This window comes from Phoenix dactylifera, chromosome 3 (assembly GCF_051530095.1).
Source record: "Phoenix dactylifera cultivar Ajwa chromosome 3, Ajwa_hap1_PhDact_Kaust_v1.1, whole genome shotgun sequence".
Lineage (NCBI taxonomy): Eukaryota > Viridiplantae > Streptophyta > Magnoliopsida > Arecales > Arecaceae > Phoenix > Phoenix dactylifera.
The window spans coordinates 14773108-14789324 of record NC_143192.1 but is presented as its reverse complement, the minus strand read 5'-3'; the positions used below and the strand labels follow the sequence as shown (position 1 = coordinate 14789324).

The following is a 16217-nucleotide window of genomic DNA, read 5'->3' as shown; positions in this document are numbered from 1 at the left end:
ATGACTCCCTGCAAGCATCCATAAAAGCATCTAGCCCACATGATCTAGCCACATCCGACTACACATTTACATGCAGTTTTTCCTTCAATAAGACCAACATGCCCCTCATGTAACAAAAAGACAATATAGTAATGCTATCCTTTTTTAGGCAATGCAATCTTTCAGTATCTAATTAACTTTGAAGGATTTGAGGTTTTTTTTTTTTTCCTTTTTGGCAGGGTGGGGGTGGGGGTTGTGTGTTAGTCCTTCAACTATACAACACATGAAATCATCATCTTTTTGACTTGGTCATCTAACTAGAAATTAAAGGACTTTTGAAACATGTCACCGTCATCTTATTTATCAGTCAAAACACAAAAATATGCAAGGAATTTAAAGCTTCCAGGTTATCTCTGCACAATAAACAATTGTCAGCATGAATAAGTTAGCATATTTCTGCTTTATAGAAACTAAATAACTTCAGTCAGTTCTTTTTCTACCTTAGTTCCATGAACTAAGGAAAATAAACCAAAGACAAGAAAACATATGCTGCTCTGCTGTTTATCCATCTATAACACAAGAATTTTTCACCACCTTCGCATCATCAACACATCTTAGGTGAGCAACCACTCTCACCCCATACCAGATTCTGGAACCCCATGATTGGCCTGTTCTTGTCTTAAAATGATTAAAAACTATTTCTTTTACTGTCTAGTAGAGATTGGGTTTTCTATTGCTTCAGGCCTTCACAAGATTTAAGGGAAAAGAAAAATTTACATGAATTATTGTGCAAGGAAACCACAAAAAAATAATACAAACAAATACAAATTCCCTTACAATGTCTGCATAGCTCAAAATTTTAATGTGGGAAAAGACAAAGATGACAAACATCTTCAACGATCCAATATATTACATTATGCAAGAAAACTGGGTTTCAATCAACAGGAGCTTGAGCAGGCTAGCACTACGTTTGCCACTTGTCTTCAAAAATGATTTATGAGAATTGCAAAGTCTACTTGACTAACATGTCTTTAGAACATTGAAGTTCACTGGCTACTATCCTTCTTCTATGCATACATTATAACTTTGTAGTTAAATACAAAAGCTTTGTGTTTTAACAGAGGAGTTGCATGCGCCACTCAAATGTGAAGCATCAACTAACCGTTACCATATTCAATGGCTCTATGGGACTCATGGAAGTTGCATAGTACCACTCCAAGTACAAGTTGGAACTAAACAGTGCTCAAGCTTATGAATGTGCCAAGTTGGGGTTCCAGGAGACGTGGTTAAAGCTTCCAAGAGATCTGAAACAGACAGCTGCATATGCAATAATCTTCATAATAAAAAAAGATATGGTAACACATGGCCCACTTCTTACACCAAAAAAAAATTAACCATGAACCTTAGTATAAATGGCTTAATATTCACATACATATGCACGCCATGAATCAACAAAAACTTTGAAATGCAACAAAGCAGTGGTGCTTGACAAGGATCTGCTCTGCATTTTCATATGCACTCCATCCTTTGGGGGCCATTTGGATGCAATCATCCAGACATGCCCTGCATCGAGAAAAGTGAGAAGCATAGAGGCAGGGAAAGCAATCAGTCTGACCTGGAGGGAAAGGGAATGCCAGATATTACCTTTTTCTGGTAATGCCGGAAATCACCTTTTAAGAGGAACCCAGTATCTCTATGATTTCATGATTGGGTAATACCACCCATCTCCATCGAAAATTATTGCATGCACTGCATGCACGGCCATGCTGGTGCACGCCATCGATCGCCACGGTGTATTGCTGTGAGGCTCCCTGAGATGAGTGCGCGATGAATGCAAACCATGTGTGAGCATGCAGTGATTGGTGATGTGCACCAGCATGGCCGTGCATGCAGTGCATGCAATAATTTCCCCATCCCCATAGCACCATATTATTCACTTCCCCCTTCTCCTCCACAACACTTCATTGTTGTAGGGATCCTGTACGAACAACATATGCGACAAGGAGCTGCTCTATTATTAAAAACGAATCCTAGATTTCTCTAGGCTCTGTTTGGATGCTAGCATCCTGTTTCCATGGGAAGCAAGCAAGGAGAAGCACAGAGGCAGGAGGCAATCAACACAGCCCCAAGGGGCTAGAAGCACCCAAACCTAAAGTTTGGGAGCCAGAAAAACCACCATTAAAGGGAATCCAGCATTCGTATAATTTGATCGTGTGATCCCCACCATGCTTTCACATCCTCCTCACTATCCATTGGTGTAGGGATATTCCACGAACAACATATGCAGGCATCCAAACAAGTCAGTAGCATGTATAATTGCTAAACCCTCAGCTAACAGTGAACACAAATTGGGTGAAACATGCTTGTCAACATTATATTGAGTAATCAAATAATCTAAAAATTCCTAACACATTAAAAGGTTAAAAATGCAGAAACAGAAACAACTACATGAATTTTCCACTCCAAAAAAAAAATGTTTGACTGGCACATGGAGCAACATGGCCTAAACATGATCACATAATCACACCCAAGTATTTCCTTTGAAATAGCTACAATTAGTTTGTTCAGCCAACACATATAAAGAAGCAGCCAAATTGGGTTACAGCCAAACAGGTAATTAGACAGGAAGAAACTTCTCATCATAAAATTCATCACAAATCTAAAACCATAATCAAAGCCAAGAAGCATCCATCTTGCTCTTATCCAGGAATTCATTACTATTGGAATGGGATGTATCTACTACAACTGTTATCTTTCCTCACAACTCCTATCCATGTTAGATTGGGTCTTCGCTCCCCTCATGTCCTCCTTGTAGGGGGCCAGATCTCATCAAATCTTCACTAACACAGTAGCACCATCTTGGTTCTCCAAAACTTCATCCTCAATCAGTGCAGCCAGAAACATATCTGGTCATACCAGAGATCTGCCTCTTATCATCTCAATCATGCTTGCTACATGGGCTAGGACTGCTTTATAATACAGTCTAAACAATAAATAAAAGCAGCCCTGCAATCTTATAAATTTTATGCTAAAAGGCAACCATAAAGCACCTGTTCAACTCCCTCCATCACATTTTTCCGTACCACATAAAGCACCCCCATTCAAATGATAGAATAAGAAAACTAAGTTATTCAACCCCAGTATTTCTCCAATAATATCATGACATTATTCCACTGCATTAACATCAGCTTTCATACAGAACAGTTATACACAAGGATCCAGTCCACTGCCTACAGTGAGCTCAAAAAATGTCAAATTAAAAAAATCCTCTAAAAATTCCAAAATCATTGAAAATACTCAATTCAAAGGCTGCTCTGGTTCTTGTTCACTGTCAATCACAACAATAAATTGTCCCCTACATAGGATTAAAATTCAGCTATATCTACCTCATGAGGTGAAATAAAACATGAGATAGCCAGTTAATTTTGCATTTTTTAACTTGCGATTCAGCCCTTATGTTATAAATCTATATGCAACTTTTTAATCAACATAATAAGAAAAACAAAAATCTTGATTTTCAAACTTTTCTGAATCTATAGTTTGATCAAATACTAACAGAATACTAAATAACAAACAATTTCAAACTCTAGTATCTTCCATTTCCTAGTTCTATGCAAAAATATTCATAATTTTGAAGGCTGCTCCAATTCTTTTTCACTGACAATTGCAATAATTCATTGTCCCACACATGGACTAAAATCTGCTATATCCACCTCATGAGGTGAAATAAAACATGATATAGCAAGTTTTATTTGCATTTTGTTTTATTTAAGATTCAGCCCTTATATAACCAATCTATATGCAACTTTTTCATCAACATAATAAGAAAAGAAATGTCAAGATTTTCAAACTTTTCTGAGTCTACAATTTCAAACTCTAAAGAATAGAAAATGATCAACAATATTGTGATCAAATAATAAAGAATAGAAAATGATTAACAATTTCAAACTCTGATCTCCCATTACCTAGTTCCATATATAAATATGCATGTATGTACAATATATATGATGTATGTATGTGTGTTTATGTGTGCATAGAGGGAGAGAAACATGTGTGTATATATATATATAGAGAGAGAGAGAGAGAAAAGGAAGGAGTCAGAGAGAGAGAGAGAGAGGCTTAAGGCCTCCCCAAAAGTATCTACCTTTTGAAATTAATGTTTTCAATTAAATGAAAGCAAACAAAGTATTTAGGTGCCTTTAATTCCGCTCCTCCCCAATGAGAACAACTTTGAAATATAAATCAAAATATCAAACCTAGCAATCCAAAACCCCGGCAAATCGTGTCCAACACTTAGGACAGTGGATATCCCATCCCATCTCGATCCATTTCCCCATTTATCTCATATCGACATTCAAGAGTGTGTTGTCCCAACAATCAGGACGGTGGGACACCCCCACTATCCCACCAGTATTTAAAACCTTGCTCACGCATGTTGTCCTCGAAAACACTAAGTATTAGCAAGAATTCTATCTAGATCATATAGAATTTAAACACAATGAATTTGAAGTCACGAAAGGATACTATTTAGAGAGACAATGATCCAAAAGCAATAATTAGAGGAAAGTGATCCAAGTCAACAAGGAACACTAATTATAACAGCCTCAAGATGCACAGCAACATCAGATATCAAACAGTTATATGAATGAATGGATGTTTTTGAATAACTATGAACTATCTACATACATATCAATTTGCACAAATATACCATAGATACTATATAACTAAAATTCATGATTGCAGTTAGTGACAGTCTGACAGACACAATGAATAGAATAAATACTCTATGTTATATTATTCTATTTTGAGAATGCTATACCATCACAATCAACTAATTACGAACTAGGCACCTTAGAGCCTTAAGAAAATTTTCACCTTTTTTTCAGATGCTAACCACAAAATTTAGTTACACAACCATGTTGACATATAAACATGGGTTCAATATCAAAAGAGGCGAACAAAGTATTGTATACATGACCGGTTTGCATAGAATAAATTTAGGTTCTATTCGGGGAAAAAGAAAGTAAAAGAAAACAAATTTTGTTAAAGAGAAAACTTTTACACTAGTTGGTATTAAAAGAAAACTTCAAGTACAATAAAAAAGAAAAAAAAATAAAGGGCCATAATTTTTCTTCTCCAAAATGTAACAATTTTGAGAGAAAACAACAAGAACACAAGTATCAGGATAACTTATCCCCATTTTAACCACTTTCTCTGGGACTTTATTATTTTCTTAATTCAGCCAAACATGAGAAAACTGCTAATTTTCCTTCTGCTGATTTACTCTTTGTTTTTATTCATTTTATCAGCAACCAAACAGTGCATTAACAAACCATATCATCTTCATTAAACCATTTTATCCATGAAGCACTCAGACAACCAATTCAGTAAAAACATGCTGCAACCTGCAGCTACCAGTACCTTCTAAATGTGACAATTCCACAAAGTGTCCCCCTTTAAGTTCGTTGATTTCATTATCCACTGTTTTCTCGTGCTATAAATAACAACTTCTAAACTTCACTTTCTGAATTGAATTAACAAAGTCAGTCTACAGAGAAGTTATTCTTTCCTGATAGAAAAATGTAACATAACTTCAAATTGCTGTCTTAATTTAGGATATCCACATCTGATCCAGTAATGTGAACTCCACTTCAATCTCTGACTTTACAATGAGAGAATGAACTTGTAAGTACTTCTGACTTAACTGATTCTTAAGTAGCCTGATCAGGTCTGCTCAGATTCAGCTTCATCTCTAAGCTGACCTCCACATATGCTAAGCTCTCCAACATTTAAAACAACCAATTGCATGACAAAATGAATTATTCAACAAGTTACTAATCATTAGACCAAATCAAAGTATCCACATGGAAGTCATCTGCAAGATGCAGTGTTTACCATTAAGACTCCAGCTCAATTAATTATAAATCTTAGCATCATCTTAGCATAGGTCTTGATAATCTTCAGTTCCTTAATTGCCATAGTTGAAAACTAAATGAAACATAAATGCTTCATGGAGCACAAAGCATCAAGCAAATAACAGCTTTGTTCTAAAGTTTCCTGCTTATGCATGAGCTGTGGACTAATATTGCTTATTACAGCAGATGACGAATGGCAGAAACACATGATAAAGTTCATATAAGCTCCATATATCATTATCGATAGCAGAAAATTTTATACAGCTCTCTGTCTAAAGATTGAACAAAAAAATGTAAATATCTGAGACGTTTCAAAAGTAAATGCATAATATACCAAGCCAACTATCTGCAAATCCTAGTAGTATATTTGAGAATGTTTTGCACTTCCATTCAAACATTGCTCAGTATGCACAACTCCAACAGTTTCACCAGCATCTAAGCATTACAAAATTTTAGTTATCCATGGTAAATGACACTTGAAATTATCGCCAGAAGAAACAAAACTAGACCAACATAGGATGCAATTTGAAAATCACATCTATCAACACCATCATATCCCCAATCATGTCATGGAAAGAGCGATCTGACTCAGATATCTCAACATGCTGAAGCAGATCAACATTTCCTAATGGAGTTCTTGTATAATATCATTTAACAATTCTGAAATAGTGATGATCCTCGTCATCTCTCTTTCAGCATAACGATTCAAAATTGATCAGATTAGTACCATCCTGACTTACAAAGCCCAAAATTACAGTAACGAAACCTTCCAACTTCATGTGATATCATATGTTCCACGTCAAAGAGGAAACTCGGACAAGAAGTAGCATAATATGACACTCCACAACACTACAATGTAAGGCAATAACAGACAAGTTGGAGCACGAAGAATAAATTCGTCCAGTCACATTCAGCGTCCAGTTAAAAAATTAAAATAGTCGTAAGAAAACAAAAGGATGAATTTAGATTCCACCCTGAAAACTACCACATTCATGGTCCCATAAGAAGGATCAACAGCAACAGCAAAGCTTCCGAAGCATATACAAATCAACAATGATGATACAACTCGTAAACACGATGGGCCATATTACATGCTGCAATATCCATATTATTTTTGTACTTCATGCTACAATTCTTTGGAGCACAGAACTGAAGACCAAAAGGAAATGTCAATGGAACTGCAAAGGAGGATTATCATCAAATCCACTAAAAAACTTACAATTGCAACCAGTGACAAACATATTCAGAAATCTTCATAAGAACCTTAATTAGAGCCTTTTTCATCAGAAGGGAAACTTGATAATATAGTTTGGCAAAGAAAAGATTCCTCACAACAACAACATAAGCAGCTTTCTTGAAAAAGCATCGGACACTACTTCAGAGACCCTCCAATTTAATCAAGATCGATTACACTTTTTCTAAGAAAAAAAAAAGTAAATCCCTGATAACAAGAGATTAAATAGTTCTAGAACCACAAGAGCAACTTTAACAACTTGAATTCTATCCCTTGCATACAAAAGCAACATAAACAAGTATTCAATGGAATGAATACCAAATGTGATCTCTTAAACATCTAATAGAATGCTTGTATCAAATAGGAATCATTGATATAGTAATATTAACCACTCCTCTCTCTCACTCCACTTGGAAACCACAAAAAGAATTGCAGTCATAGTCTTCATGTTTTGTTTCATCAAATATTTTGTACTATAAAATCAAATGCACACTTTTAGTATGCCATTTCATAATCAGGAAGATCTCTGATTGTATAATCCTGTGAATTCCATGGGCTCTAAATACTTTGCCAACTTTAACAGATTAGTCAACCAGCAGATCCAAAATTAATGGTTTTCCCATTTGTTTTGTTCAGCATTCCAACAGATCAAATACATTCATCACCAACAAAGAGCAAATTACTTTAATCCAAACATAGATGTTATCTCCAAGTTGACTTCAAGAGTTCACACTTGATGAGTGAAGTTAATTAAAACATAGATACTCTACTTCCGATTGGTTTCATCATAAAATAGGCTATCCAGCACTATCTCACACACAAATGGCATAAGCCTAAATAGTTTCTCCAAGGAAAATAAACTAGACCAAACTATACTTGGAATCCTAGTTGCCAAGAAAGTTCTAAGAGATCGACCAATTCAATGTACAATAAAAGGGACAACTGAGATCATCATCTTATCAAGAAAGTGCTTCCGCCTGCAGCATCATACCCGCATTTGCAAATTACTGGCAATAAACAAAAATAATTTATAATGAGATACTAAGAAGAAAAGATGATATATGCAACTGGAATTTTCTGATGGAAGTGCCTGACATTACCATCTAATAATAATAGCCGCCCCCTGAACGTTCACCTCCATAAAGAGATGAATATGTGCTACCCCCATACTGCATAATAGATAAAAGGAAGGTAAGATGCAGGAAAGATCTGAGTGAAGTGCACAAAAAGAGTATAATTATATACTTACATCTGAACCATAATAATCATGTGAATACAGACCACTCAATCCCAATGAATCTAGAGAACATAGACAATAAGACGCTCAGGCAAACATTAACAAAATCCTCTAGTAGCATCAAAAATGCACAATTAACTTTGCTCAAAAGAACAGAGAATTCAAACCTCGATAGCGACTCCCACCAGCCAATGGATCAGGATGATCAAAACGAGGACGTATTCTAGGCCCAGGTTCCAAGTAACCAGGATCGTGCTCCTAAAGCAAAGAAATATGTAAGATATATTAATCAATCATTAATAAGACAACAAACAAATGTGGACATCAAATATATCTATATATATAATACCAACCATCATTGAAAATGGACGCTTGATACCATGCCCAACATCTCCATAAAAGTAAGGATCTTCACCAAGGTGTCGAGAACCAAAAGGTCCACCAAACTCCTCCTCTGGTAGATATGGCGGCCTCCTGGATGGGAAGGCTCTTCCACGACCTCTATCAAAAGCACCATGCCTTGCTGATGTCGAAACTCTTCCACCACCTGTTAGTAGCAAATCATGATAATCCCTTAACTCTTGTAACTCTGAGAGAAACAAAGCAAACAAATGCTCTGTAACCACCTCTTTTTCTTTGGAATGGCATTTATTTTCTCTTCTTTGTATAATTGTCAGAGGGACAAAATTCGACTTACCTCGGAATCCAAATGGCCTCCTACCATGGAATTCAGAAGGTGGGATTTCTAGATTGTCCTCAGCTGGAAAAGAAAATCTTCCACCTCTTCCATATCCACGAAAATTAAAACCCCTCCCACCCTGAAAGCCTGCCCTATGAGAAAAATATCTTCCCCTACCAAATCCCCTACCTGGTGACACAAGAAAAACTTCAGTGAGGTAAAAGGTAGCAGAAGATACAAAAGTTCAAACAGTTGGCAACTAGCACTTACCAAACCTAGAATAAACGCCCATGCCAGTGTGTCCAATGCGAAACCCACCACTCATTCCATCCTTTACAGCCTGAGTTTTGGGTAATGGATTGGCAAGTCTAGCTCTTGCTTTCATCTGGAAAACCATAAAAAATGGTTAAGTTCCTAGGCTACATGTAAAACAAAATTTAAGTAATAAAATTACACATCATAATTTGGAGTTTTCTGATATATATTCTAATAATATCAAGTTTGATATCCATATGGAGGGAAAAGCCACATTTCCAACTTTTGATACGCTAGGCATATAAGTTTGAAACCACAATACCTTACCCACAGCACTCCTAGATTCTGGTTTTAATCATGTCTAATTCATATGCCTTTCAGAAGCAACTAAAAATAAAGGAAAGAGAAACAAATATCAATAGGCTAGTATGAAACCAAAATTGCTCAAGGAATTGCAAAAGGGTGTCTGTTTAGATCACTAATAATAGAGTTGCATTTTATAAGAAAAAAATAGTAGGAATATATTTCATAACTTTTTCCTTGAGATTCGTGGGGAAGCAAATGGAGGAAGAGAAAAATGAAGTTGTATATAATCATGTCTCTTAGTGTTGTCTATTTTTTTTAATTTTAACGAAAATGCAACCTGCTACCTGCATTCAGATTTACCCTATCAGGTATTAGATTGGATTACATTCTCAGAGATTTGCTTGTTTGCATCTAAGAGAGTAACACATGTTACATATTTGTGTATGCATACACTAACTGGTCAATTCAGGAATTGAACCACTTTTTAGAAGATCTAAAGCTCTACCACTAACAAGGGTCAAAGAGTGGTATCTTTTAAGGAATTCAATGGCAACATAATGCAGAAAATGACACAGATAAAATGGAGAAGCCAACAAAGCAGTGTTGCATAATCAAAGTTAAGAACTGTAAAACACCCTCAGGGTCCAGGATATTCCCTCTCTTAAGTGTAAGGCCTCCTGTCACAATCCTCTAGATCCCCTACCAAACCAGCAAAACAAAACTCAGATTACCAGATTCTCTGTAGGCAATCTATCAATAATGATAGATATATAGAACTTGGCAGATCTAAAGCCATAAAGAACCGAATACCTTTGGGGTTGGGTGGTTGGACTTTCTAAGAACAGATTTTCGGCAGAAGAGACACTCCCTATCTCCAACTCCATTATACCCAGGCCACCAAATAGACAAGTGAAACAATGAGCTCTAAAAAGAGTGATAATCATCACAATCAAGATATCAACCCAAAACCTAATAAAGGAGGATTTCTTTAAATCACTTCTAAATATAGACTCAAATTAGAAGAGAAAAGATAGATAGTGATGACATCATAATATTTATGCCACCATATAGAATGATAAGATAAAGGCTACAAACAAAATAATGTGAGCATGAAATCAACTCTAAGGCAAGTAGTTACATACCAAACAAAATGTAACCAAATTGAAAGATGCTTATGGATAGAATCTATCTTTCCTCAAGATCCATTCAATTTTGCAAATTATCAAGCACCACCATGCAGCATAGGATCGCTAAAGCTTGACGACTAAAGCCAAGCAAGCAATTTCTTGTAAGGTTGATATGGCTGGTAAAGGAAGCACCCAGATCATGTTCTTTGACTTATTCCCTATATGAGCCAATAAGAACTTGGATCATAACCTTAAATGTTCACATCTCGCATTGAATACATTAGGATAGGATCCACAAGAAATGGAGTTTTTGACCTTCACAATTATTTCATAATGATCTTTGGAGACTATCCATGAAGAAGGTTCTTTAGCAGTTTGACTTGACCACCCTCTCAATGTCTTAAGATTTCTAAAATAATTTTGATGATGACTTCTGATTCTTAAAAAATTTATCAATGCACTGGTGCATCCAAACAGTTTATTTTTCCAAAGTACCAAGGCAGAACTTTGTCGTTAGTAGAAGTTCAATTTCTTAACAGCCAGCATCTGATGATTTTATAGCATAACATGCGAGTCAACTAGAATGATAAGAAAAAGATAAACATGGGCCATAAGTTTCTTGTGTTGTTGTCAATTACAAAAAAAAAAGAAAAATAGCTTAAGTGCTAATATAGCTGTATGCCTGTATTAAAAGTACCTTGGACTTGCCATCACCCAATTCACTGTTATTCACACCTTCAACACAAGCAACAGCAGCTTCATGAGTTGTAAAGTTTACAAATCCAAAATCTTTCCTCTTGGCAGTTGACATATTCCGGGCTAGTACAACACGCTCAATCTCTCCAAACCCTTTAAATTGCTCTTTCACACGATCCTCGTCCCAATATGGTGGCAGCCCATCAACAAAAACCGATTTAACCTGCATCAATAATAAAACACAGCTAAATCATGATAGACCAAAACCAGGAAAATGGAGAGCTCTGCACAGTGAAAGGGCAAGAATGGAGCAAAAAATGGATTTATAAAACAAACACCTGGGCCATAACTTCTGGATCTGGTTCACGTAATGGCTCAGCAAAAGCCACTTTGGCAGTCCTCTCAGGGTGGCCAAAAATAACATCTGGCTTTTGGAGCCTCTTGTAGGCAAGCATTGCCTCTGCATGGCAAGAAAACTCAAGGAAAGCAAATCCCCGGCTCAGACCTTCATTTTGGGTGTCCGCAACAAGAGTGATACTCTCAACTCCATCAACTCCATAATCCTTAAGTTTTCTCCTAATCTAAAAGTCCACAAGAATAAAATAACAAAACATCACCATTTCTCCAACAATATGTGGTTACTAAACATAAATTTGCATAGAAATAAGTGAACCATACAGCTTCCTTTGTCCATGTGTTACAGATGTTGCCTAAAAATAATGTGTCATTGTCCTCACTTGGTGCAATGCCGCAGCGCTTGCCACGTATCTGAGATCAAACACAATTAAATCACTAAAGAAACAAATTGTGTAAAAGCAATGCTAAGAAAATTTTGTCAAAATCTCCTAAAACGATCAACCTGGTTACGTGACCCAAAAAAATCACTCAGGTTACGTGGTTCAGGTACTGCTTCATATATAGCAGTAGTTCAACAGATATGGCCTGACAGTCATCTACAGACCCAAAAATTAAAAGCATTGCCTATTCCACTTACTCAGTCACATTATTATGTTACCTTTTCCAAAGAGAAAGCAAGAAAACCAATACTAGATAGAGTCAATAGAAAAATAAAAATAAAATCTTACAACAGGATTTTTCAATTCCGAGAGCGCCTTGGCAGCCTGCTCCTTGTTGGCAAACTTCACAAATGCAAAGCCTTTGTTCTTGTTGGTAGCAAAATCTTTGTGGAGCCGGACCTCAACAACCTCCCCAACCTTCTCAAATGCCTTCTTCAGATCATCCTCCACAGCATCACGATCCAGACCCCCAACGAAGATCTCCTGCTCTTTCTTCATCTTCCTCTTCTTAGCCATGTCTGAAATCTCAAACTCCTCCTCTTCCTCCACCGGGGCACCTTCATCTTCTCCCCCCATCACTGCCTCCTCTCCTCCCCCTGCTGCGTCCTCCTCCCCACCCACAAGCTCCTCATCACCAGGCTCTTGGAAAGACTCAGGCTCCCCCTCCTCCATCTGCTGGTCCTCCGCATCCTCTTCTTCTTCTTCTTCATTCTTTGCAGAATCACTCTCCAGCTCATTGTTAATATCCAGAACGGTATCAACTTTCGGCTCCTCCTCCTTACGCGCATCTTCGTCTCCAGCTTTCGGTTGTGGCTCTTCCATCGCTTCCTCCCCCTTTGGTGGTTCTGGCTCTTCCACGGCATCCTCAACTTTTGATGGTGCTTCCTCCACCTTAGCAGCAGCTGCAGCAGCCTTCCCACCCAGCGGCAGCTTGGCCTTCCCACCGGCCTTCTTCTCCGGAGGAGATTTCACGGCCGAAGCCGGCTTCTTCACATCGGCCGGCGTCGCCACTTCCTCAACTGGATCAGTCACACATATTACCAAACACTTGCGCTACAACAACAAAAATCGAAGGTTCCATAAACTAAGTTTTCTACCTTTGGGTCCTGGCTTAGCATCGGACGTGGCTGCTGCAGGGGCAGAGGAAGCGGCGGCGTCGGCGGCAGCGGCAGCGGCGGCGGCGGCCGCCGCAGCTGCAGCCTTGGCTGCGGACTGCTTGCCGGCGCCTTTGGCGGACTTGGCTCCCGATTTGGGCGTGGATTTGGGAGCGGTCTCCGGTGTTTTATCGGCGGAAGCATCCTTCTTGGCCGGAGGCGTCTTCTTGGCCGCCCCAGATCTGGTACTGTCGGTATTTCGCGTCCTCATGATTCCAAATAACAAAAACCTAACGGAGAAAATTAGAGAGAAACTCGGTAAGGGACCCGAGAAATTTGAAAAAAAAATTGAAAGAGGCGAAAAAGAGAAGAAAAGAGAATTCCGTATTTTTTCTGAATAATTCGCAAACGCACCTCGGGAGAGCAGAGGAGAAAGAAGTGGGAGCGCTGATACAGAACGGGGAGCAGATAGAGCAGAGAGAGGCAGGAGCTGGATGGAGCCTTCGAGGAAGCTGGGCGTGTAGGGTTTTTTCGGCTCTCCCCGACCCGACGAGATCTTAATAGTGTGGATCGAGTATGGTCGAATATGAGAACCGGTTCGAGGAAACGGTTTAACACATGGAAACGGGCTTAATTGGGTGACCGCCGCCTTGGAGGCCATCGGAAATCGACGCGACGTGCCCTAATCACAGGGCGGAAAAAAATGCAGTGCTTGGGGGCATTGCTGATTGGGTTCCGATCCTGTCTGGTGCAATAGATCATATACCGATCCGACAATCTGATTGTTCTCTCTTACACACTGATCATATGCCTCTCCTTTATGGAGAAATTATACCCCCGCACAACATGCACTGTAGGGCGGAGCACCGCACACTTATTTTTATCTTTCATTTATTAAGACAAGTGCATCATGAATGAAGCACGTGAGAATGAGACGAGATGATTGGTATAATGTACCGCTATGAGATGCATGTGGTGATGGATATAATTGTCCCTTTTTATGATATGCAAATTAAAAATAAAAAAAAACAAGGGCACCTCCTCTATCTACATTGGAGGGAAAGTGTCAAATTTTCTTATGTAGAAATCCAAAATCTACTTTGTTAAGTGAGAGATAAGAATAAGAAGGTGGCATGCTTATCCTAGCTATATATTAGGAGTCCTAATTAGACTCCAACTTGAGAGCATTAAAAGGCACTCACAAATAGGGACCGTCTGTTTCGATAAGGCACATGCCAAGCACCATAGGCAAGGAGTCAACCATAAGGAAGTGCAACCTAGAAGCACTACAACTAGTAGGGCTATTGGAAACCTCCCTTGTCTGGTTGCCCTCAATTGGATCCAAAAAGTGACCATGTCCAATATTACTTGACATAACTTGGGCCCAATTCCTGTATCCAAAGTTTACCATACCGATCGGTACCATACTATACTGGGTGTATTATAATGTACCTGTATCGAACCGGTATATAGTACCATTATGTAGTACCATATCGTACTTAAGGCTACACATGGGTTGGGTCACGATCCGACTCGGCCTGACCAGCTTAGATCCGATCCGACTTGATTTAAAAGACCCATGGGGCCAGAACGGGTTCTAAAATTGGACTCATTCTATGTTCCAGGTCGGTTTGGATTTCCAAGTGATTGTGTGCAGAGATTCTTACCTCTACAAGTGATAGACTGAAACACATATAACTAACCCACACCTTGATATAAAAACTTGGGTTTATAGTACCCTACTCAGCATATCCTTGCTCAAACAATTGCTCTCCTACAAAATCAAATCTAAGTATCAAAAAAAAAATTATAAAGTGAAAGTCGACAGCCCAGAACTCTCTACTGTGGTCCATTAGAGGTACACCACTAATATCCCCCGAGTCCTTTCCACAAAATCCCATGGATCATTTAAAGAGAGAGGGAAAGGAGAAAGGAAGAGGAGGAGAGTGAAAGAGCGTGAGAAGAGAAAGCAAAAATGAGAGAGAACCATGGAATCTCTCTCTCTCTCTCTCTCTCTCTCTCTCAAAATAGAGAAAAGAAAAGAGAGGGTTGGCTGAGCGGTTGCAATGGTCATAGAGTAGTAGCCCACGACAGTGCTTGGCCGCATCAATAGCTGGCGACAACGGTCGGCCAGCGGAAGAGAAAAGGAAAAGAACAATAAGGGAATTAGTCTAAAAATAGGGAATGAAGGAGGTTCAGCATCAATCATGGCTAGATCACCAACCGACGGCCAATGTTTCGCCATGCAGTCACAAAACACTCAAGAGAGTAGCTGTGGCCTCGACAACTAGTAGTAACCAACAGTGGCAGGTCGCAAAAATAGAACCAAAGAAGACTCTATTCCAAGATAATCCGGTGACTCATCAAGTCTAATCAAGCCGAGGAATGATGTCTTGAAATGAGGAAGAGTGTGGAGCAGAAAGATTCAAGACCATTACCTCAACTCTGGCGAGGCATCAAGGCCGACTTGACAAAGAGTCTCAATGGGAAACCAAGAAAGTCATGGCGATCATCGACGACGACTAACGGTAAAATCAGTGGAGGAGGGATCTTCCTTTATAAAGGAGCCCTAGCGCTCCGCTCAAGTTCGACAACCTTAAGTCTCCTACTTCCGACAGGGTCAAGAGAGATAAACCCACATAAGGGGTCTTCATGTGGGGTCTTCCTCCAACACATGCAAAGCATGCGCAAGGAACCAATCCAGGCCACTTTAGGCCAATTCAGAATATCACAATGCTAATGGTATTTATTATGCTGCATGGCCATTCTTTTTTTTTTCCCCTCTTCTTTGGCTAGTATGCAAATCATTTTCTTTTACATGTTGTTGCTATGCTCTATTTATGTGTGCCATTATATAAGACAATTTGAATCCTTGGCTTGTTTGCGCATGCAGCTTTG

General features: G+C 38.6%; 1 protein-coding gene across 5 annotated transcripts; it reads right to left on the bottom strand.

Annotated features, from left to right (window-relative positions):
* Positions 1 to 602: 602 nt before the first annotated feature.
* Positions 603 to 13919, bottom strand: LOC103723251 (uncharacterized). Of its 5 annotated transcripts, none has more exons than XM_088717840.2 (13): positions 13734 to 13919; positions 13323 to 13609; positions 12514 to 13244; positions 12107 to 12196; positions 11767 to 12009; positions 11430 to 11651; positions 9315 to 9429; positions 9063 to 9233; positions 8719 to 8912; positions 8533 to 8623; positions 8378 to 8427; positions 8229 to 8297; positions 603 to 1283 (listed from the first exon to the last, which is right to left on the bottom strand). In XM_088717840.2, the coding sequence occupies exons 2-12, from the start codon at positions 13588 to 13590 to the stop codon at positions 8232 to 8234; spliced, it is 2241 nt and encodes a 746-aa protein (XP_088573966.2). In that variant the 5' UTR covers positions 13591 to 13609; positions 13734 to 13919; the 3' UTR covers positions 603 to 1283; positions 8229 to 8231. The 5 variants fall into 5 exon arrangements, with proteins under 5 accessions (XP_088573966.2, XP_026655824.4, XP_088573965.2 ...); XM_026800023.4 differs by having other exon boundaries at positions 1147 to 1283; positions 8719 to 8954; XM_088717839.2 differs by lacking the exon at positions 603 to 1283 and adding an exon at positions 1318 to 1542 and having other exon boundaries at positions 8719 to 8954.
* Positions 13920 to 16217: the final 2298 nt, after the last annotated feature.